The sequence below is a fragment of the Barbus barbus genome (genome assembly GCF_936440315.1).
Source record: "Barbus barbus genome assembly, chromosome: 24".
Taxonomy (NCBI): domain Eukaryota; kingdom Metazoa; phylum Chordata; class Actinopteri; order Cypriniformes; family Cyprinidae; genus Barbus; species Barbus barbus.
In genome coordinates this window covers 3,710,502-3,718,378 of record NC_136752.1, presented here as the reverse complement: position 1 = coordinate 3,718,378, position 7,877 = coordinate 3,710,502, and the positions used below count along the sequence as shown (strand labels likewise).

Genomic DNA, 7,877 nt, shown 5'->3' with positions numbered 1-7,877 from the left:
TCTGTGTGAATGTTTCATAGGTAAGTCATCTAATTTAACAGCTTTTAATAATTACTTATATATATATATATATATAAATTCAGAATGCATGGGCCGTAAAAAACTCTGTCCCTTGCTATGTTTTGAGGCTGGTGTTGTGTAGAGGTTAAAATCACTGAACTATAGCTGCGATCTGGTATGAAAGGCCCACTTTTCACCATCCAGTCAAACATGAATGTCATTTGATCTTGATTTTTAAGTCTTAAGATGCTGGTTCATTTTTTCTCCGCTGTGAGCTTGAACGACACTGAACCTCACACTGCTCCACGAGGACTGACCTATAATGTGGAGATTGTTTTAAAGGGATAGTTCACCCAGAAATGAAAACCGTGTCATTTACTCCCCCTCAAGTAGATCCAAACCTGTATGAACGTCTCTGTTCTGCTGAACACAAAGGAAGATATTCTGAAGAATGAGGGAAACAGAGCAGTTCTGGGGCACCATTGACTTCCAGAGTATTTTTTTTTTTCTTTTATGGAAGTCGAAACAGCCTGGTTACAAACTTTCTTCAAAATATTTTCCTTACTACTTGAGGGCGAGTAAATGATGGCAGAATTTTCATTTTTGGGTGAACTATCCCTTTAGGTATTGTTGAAATGATCAAAATGTAAAATAATCATGGATTCAAACTGACATCTTTGCCAGTGACTATTGAGCTATGTAATCAAATAGTTTTTGACCATCTTGACAAATGTTAACAACTAATAAGTAATGACCATGTTTTGTTTTTTGATATACGTGCAAATACTAGATTAATTGTTTACAGCTGCTTCAAAGGGAACATTATTATTTACTGTCATACAGCTGTTTGATCTGTCACAAATTAATGTTTAATAAACTACATGTGTAATTTTGTGGGGGGAAAAAAGACTACATCTAGTGTCTCTGTCCGGAAACAGAATTATTTGATTTGATCAGCCATAAAAGACCGTTTTTGTCTGTATATGAAACAATACAGATTTCACTGTTGTGATATGTGCATTGTTGTAGTTTGATAATATATTGCATATTTAGCAGAGAGTGCACAATTAAGTCCATTACTTGCCTTTTATACAACATTTAGCAGATTTTCCATGAACGAATTCATCTCTCTCTCCTCGTGTCGTGATGCTTCACTGTCAGGAGACGAATGTCCTTGAGGCCTCTCAGTTCGTCAGGTTGTTCGAGGGACACGGCCAGCTGTTGTTCCACATTCTTCTGCAGGTTGTAATGATTGATTTTACAAGCTCAGCGTTGAGATGCAAGACTCTTATCATGCCCCGACAGGTATTTTCAGTTTTGGATCTGTGGGGAACGTTTATTGGTGTTCATAATGTAGCATTTGCTAAATAATGCAGATAGGAGCATTTGTTGTGACGTTGTGATATTTCAACTACACACCGAGTAATTATGACTCAGAGAATTGAATGTATTTGGCTTTTATTAATATTTGGCAAAGTAAAATAACGAGCACTCAAATATTATACATTTAAACAATAAAATATCAGATATGCTTTCACATTATAGTGTACTTTTTTAAAAAGGGACAGTTCACCCAAAAATGACAATTATGTCGTTCCAAACCCACAAGACTTGTTCATCTTCAGAAACACAAATGAAGATATTTTACTGAAACCAGAGATTTCTGTCCCTCAATGTGAAGTCCAGTCAGCCATAACACTGACACGTTACAACATTACTACAGACGAGACAAAGATTTCTGAAGAGTCACAATGCCTTTATACTTTGTCTTAAACAGATTCAGTTTATGCTTTTAGTGACATATAAACATTGATCAACACACTGACATAGACCACAACAAATATGGTGAACAAACTGCTTTGTTAATGCACCAAAACCAGAGGTTTGTTCTCGTTTATAACGAGATATTAGTTTTTGCATTTACCATATTTCATCCCTCTATGTATGCAAGTTGATCAATGTTTATATGCAAATGAAAGCCTAAATTAAATCTGTCCATCATATAAAGTGCCACCTGATTCATATAGAAGTCGTTTTATACTTGCTAAAGAGTGAATCATTTATTGTACTTCAATAAATAAAAACTCAGACGAGTGAAAGTCTTGTGTGTCTGGGATGACATGAGGGTGAGTAACTGATGACAGAATTGTCATTTCTGTCTGAACTATCCTTTTAATAAATGAACATTTCAGTTCGATTTCCAGCGAGTTTTAGCATCCAGCCAACGCGAGAGATTTTCTCAGATCCTCCAGATGATTGTGCGCTTGAGTGATCATCATGCGAATCACATCCTGAGGAGGAAAACATACTAAATTTACAATGCATGTAAATGGAGAACATTGTAAGTAGAGCCCAAACTATCAGACATTCACTCTAACCTCACTCATTTTATATGAGAGCTGATTTCCAACCGCATCGCAACAGTGACTGCTGGCCATATGACAAACTTTATACAACTGAGAAGCAAAGCAGTGCAGCGACTACCAAAAGGAGCAGAGAAAGTGTGATTTACTGCCTAATACAGCTGGATGCTGTCAGAGTAAGATTAATGACTAGAAACAAACTGCTCAGAGACTCACTGACCTCCAAAAACAAGATCTACCGTTTATTGTCAATCCCATAGCAATGCATGAAGCACAGCTCACTTTTAATCCAAGCTGGTGAAAATGACTGGATTTTGCCAGCAAAAACTCAAATGTGACTGCACTTTTAAGCCGAGCACAAGGTTCAATTTCTCTGCAATTAAAATTGAAGGCCATTTTTTTCTTCTTCATGCACTTCTGTTAATATACACATCTGTAGAGAGCTGGGTTTTAGGATGAGGGCATATCTATACAGTTCACCAACAAACAAATATTTGCTAAATAAATGCACTCGCCCTCAGACCACCCAAAATGTAGATGAGTTTGTTTCTTCATCAGGTTTGTATAAATGTGTCTCTGCATCAGTGTCTCAGCAATGGATGCTCTGCAGTGAATGGGTGCCGTCAGAATGAGAGCTGATAAAAACACCACAATAATCCACACCACTCCAGTCCATCAGTTAACATCTGGAGAAGACAAAAGCTGAAACAAATCCATTATTAAGGAGTTTTTAACCTTAAACCATTGCTTAAGGCTAAAATACGAAGTCCATACTGTGTGGTGTTTTATCAGCTGTTTGGACTCATTCTGACGGCACCCATTCACTGCAGAGCATCCACTGTGATACAATACTACATTTCTAAGTTGCTAAATTGAACAGGAAGAGCCCACCTGGTCTGTTTCACTCTTGTTCCTCTTGAACTCTTCTCTGGCCCAGTCTCTTAAATATCTGCGGTCAGACTCGCTCGGGATCTTGCGGATGCTTCGGAGCAGATCTCTGTAAACCCCCAGAACCTTCTGTCTCTGTAAAAACTGAGCACAACAGCACATGAAAACACGCTCAACTACAACATCTGCATGTGTCCGTTCATCTGTGTATGAACTCAAAACACTGATGTCTGTCCGCTGCGTCAAGCTTTTAAAGCCTGCGTTCAGTTGCATTGCCTCGCGCAAGTTCAGCTGTGTTTGAAGGCGAGAACGCGTCCTAACAGCATTGCTGGAATTGATCTTAATCCACGGAGCCGTTCTGATTCTAAAGGGGTTGTGGTGAGTGTGTTTTACCTGTTTGAGACTCAGAGCTGCTGCTGGTAATCGAGACACTGCCATGTTGAATAACAAAGGGGCGGAGCTCTTCTTCTTCTTATTGGTTTTATGGCGGATTGCCATCATGGTTTATCAGGTGCATACCGCCACCTACTGTACCGGAGAATGTAACATGGATTATCCAATATCTCAATGACTCCAATATATATATATATATATATATATATATATATATATATATATATATATATATATATATATATATAGTTTATAATAATTTCAATTTTACCCCACTACTATCTAAATCCTATAATATACCCCTGCATCCTTCAGATGTTCCACAATAGCATGCTGTGCATCTTTTACCCCGTCTCTGTTGTTCCCTAAACACCCTCAAGGTTCCGTTTATCTTTAATCTAATCCTCTCTTCTCTATACTTCCTGCAATGCAGCAGTATATGTTCTACATTTTCTGTGATTTTACATTCCATACATTCATCTGATTTACTTTTACCTAATTTAACCCTGTGTGGTCAAACCTCAGCCTGGTTAAAACGGTTTCCTCCCTTCTATTCCTTCCATTCACACCCTGTGTATTAATACATTTCTGTATACTATAATATTTTCTTCCACTATTATCCATGTCCCACCTGTCCTGCCATTTCTTCATCATTTCTTTTTTAATTATTGCCTTAGCTTCTCCTTTAAGTGAATATTCATTATTTCGCTCACCCTGGTTGATTTCTTTGCTATTTTGTCTGCTTTCTCATTCCCTTTTATATTTACATGAGCAGGTACCCAGCAGAATCTCACATCTATCTGAAGCCTTCGCAATCTAAATACATTTTGATGGATTTCTAGCATTAAATCTTCTCTGTTAGATTTCATATTTTGAATACTGTATAGGGCTCTATCTGGTTTTACTTCCTCCACCCACTGCAGCCCTACAATAATCGCCATCATCTCTGCCGTATACACTGACACCTGATCAGGTAATCTTTTCCCAATACTTGCATTCAGTGTTGGTATATATATTCCTATATACTCTATTTTCTTCATCTTTGGATCCATCTGTATAAATATCTAAATAACTGTAAAAATAGCTTTTTATGCATTGACTTGCCATGTATCCTTTCTCACTTTCTTCCCATTTATCCTTTAGTTCCATTATATTTAAATCTAGCAAGTTTTTGGAAACAACCAAACAGGGATATTACTAATAGGAGTAGGAGTGTTAAAACAGATACTGTTTAACCTATATTCCTCTGATCTAGCCTTTGTTACCCGTCCAAAACCATTACCTTGAAAATAATTATACTTCCATCAATCTTTAATAACACTATTGGTAGGGTTTTCATTGCCATATCCATGTAAACGACACCAGTATGTAAGCATGAGTTTATCTTCTCCTAACTCTACCTGGATTGCCTTAGTTGGTGTTGATCTCATCGCACCAGAACAAATCCTCAAAGCTTTATTAATAACTCTTATCCATTTTCATTAAATGTTTTTTTGTTGTTGACCTCATTAGAGCCCTATAAATATACATCAATGATTGTTTATTTGCTCCCCGATCTTTCCCAACTAATGCTCTCATTAAGTTAAAACTTTCTTACATTTTGATTCCACCTTTTCCATATGTACTTTCCATGTACCCTTTTGATCTAAACCAAATACCCAAATATTTAAAATAATCTACTGTTTCCATATTGTGGCCATATAACTTAAAGTTCTGTTTGTCTATCCCTTTCTTCCTGGTAAATAACATATGACAAGATTTACTTGTAGAAAGCTTAAAGCCCCAATTATATGACCATTGTACTTTTCCTATTGCTTCCTTGATTTTACGTGTCACGCCTATGGGATCTCGTCCTCTTACCCAAACAGCCCCATCATCTGCATACAAAGCTGACCCAACTCGTCTGTCCAAATTCATAAAAATATCATTAATCATAACATTAAATAACACTGGACTTATAACGCTTCCTTGTGGAATTCCATTAATAAATTCTATTTCCTCAGACACTTCTGATCCCACTTTAACTCTAAATCTTCTTTCTGCTAAACAATCTAAAACCCAATTATATAACCTACCTCTTATTCCAATCTTATTTAGTATAATTAATAGCCCTTCCCTCCACATAGTAAGCCTTTTCAATATCAAAGAATACAATATTCATTAATTGTTTTCTCATTACTTACTTTCACAACAGCATCCATAGTAGAACGTCCTTTTCTGAAACCACTTTGGTATGGTGCAAATAAACCTCTGTATTCAAGGAAATAATTAAGTCTTCTGACTAAGATCTTCTCCATCCACTTACAGGTGGAATGTTAGGGCGATGGGTCTATAGTTGGCAGCATTGTTAGGATCCTTTCCAGGTTTTTTAAAAGGCAGTATTAATGCACTGCACTCTTCCAATTTTTTGGCATTTTACCGTCTTTTCAAATCTTATTAAATAAATACAATACTACCTCTAATATTTTTCCTGGTAAATTTTGAAACATTACATAGCTCAACTGATCTTCTCCCGTAGCAGTATTTCTGGCACCATTTAATACCATCACTAATTCAATCATATTAATTTCTTCATCCATTGTACTTTCCACATTGTCTTTTTTTTAAAACACACTCCTATTTTCATTTAAAATCTTTTCTTTATTTTGTCTGTGAGTATCATCTAAATGGTCACCACTATGCACACTGGCAAACCTCTTTCCTAATATATTTGCCTTTTCCTTGTCTGTTATTGCCATTATTCCATCATCCTCTAATACTGGTATTTTAACATACACTTTATTCCCACTCATTTTCTTCATCAATATCTCTCCTATTTGAACTTCTCTCCCAATAGTTGAACAGTAACTCCTCCATGCATTTCGTCTACTACTCTTAATTTCTCGTCGAGCTTGAGCCTTTTTCCTCTGATAATTAATTAAATTTTCCTGATTCAAGTTATTTTTTTAATAATCTCAAAGCATTATTTCGTTCTTTTATAATTTCTGTACATTTATCATTCCACCATGGGACCATTTTCCTTTTCCCTCCAACTATCTTGAGTGGTATACTATTTAAAGCTGCATTTAATATTAATTGCGAAACTTCAGATGCACATTCCTCAATATCACCCTCCATTAGAGTTAAATCTGCTGATTCACAACATATTTCTTTAAATTTTTGCCAGGCAGCTTTTGTAAAATCACACTTCTTATGCCTAGGCCTTTCTTGGATATATATTTCAGCATTTATAGAACATATTATCGGAAAGTGGTCGCTCCCAATACTTGTACTGTCATTAATATTCCACTCACAATAATTTGCCAGATTATTAGATATTAAAGTAAGATAAATACAAGACAATGTGTTAGAACGTATGTCAATTCTTGTACCATTTCCATTATTTAGACAAACTAGCTGCCTAACATCCATCAATTCTTCCACTACTTCCCCATTTTTATCAGTGTGCTTACTTCCCCAAAGATTATTATGTGCATTGAAGTCTTTCCTTTTCCCTTGTCTCCTAATTATATCCTCTAAAATGTCTAGACTTGATGATTTACATGGATTATAAAAGCTGATTACTACCAGGTTCCCATCTGATTTATATAATTCAATAATCACACATTCTATTTCTATTGAAGTTGCTATTCTTTTAAATGATATTCCATCCCTTACAAATGTTGCACAGCCTCCACCTTGACCTCCATCTCTATCAAACCTGACAGACTCATATCCAGGTAGAATAAAATCAAGGTGAGGTCAAAGCCAAGCTTCTTGAATGCAAATAATATCATGTTTGACTTCAGATTCTGCTACAAACTTTTTAAATTCTTGTCCATTTGCAATTAAGCTTCTAGCATGCCATTGCAAGAGGTGGCGTACCATTACAAGATTAATTAACACTCTGAGATCCATCATTATTAGCACTCAACATACTATGTATATCTTCAGCTTTAACATCTTTAATACCTAGAAACTCCTCTGCAGCTTTCCTCTCCACCACGGTCTTGATTCTATCACTTTTTCTTTCTTGTCGTGTCGCAATATTAATAACTTTGCGCATAAAAGCACCTTCAAGGTGTTCTCCTCAACTTTACGCTTATGGTTGCATGGCTTCTGTGGAGGTGCTGGCCTTCCTGGCTGATATCTCCTTATGTCTGAACTCTGGGGTACTACATACCTTACATTGTCATTCAAATTGTCCTGATATTCTTTTGGTCTATTTTGTTTGTTTTCATATATACCAATACC

At 36.2% G+C, this 7,877-nt stretch overlaps 1 protein-coding gene across 1 annotated transcript; it reads right to left on the bottom strand.

Annotated features, from left to right (window-relative positions):
- Nucleotides 1-1,441: 1,441 nt before the first annotated feature.
- lyrm2 (LYR motif containing 2) lies at nt 1,442-3,719 on the bottom strand. Its single transcript, XM_079375536.1, has 3 exons — nt 3,645-3,719; nt 3,255-3,395; nt 1,442-2,291 (listed from the first exon to the last, which is right to left on the bottom strand). Exons 1-3 carry the CDS (start codon nt 3,687-3,689, stop codon nt 2,211-2,213), a joined length of 267 nt encoding a protein of 88 aa, XP_079231662.1. The 5' UTR covers nt 3,690-3,719; the 3' UTR covers nt 1,442-2,210.
- Nucleotides 3,720-7,877: the final 4,158 nt, after the last annotated feature.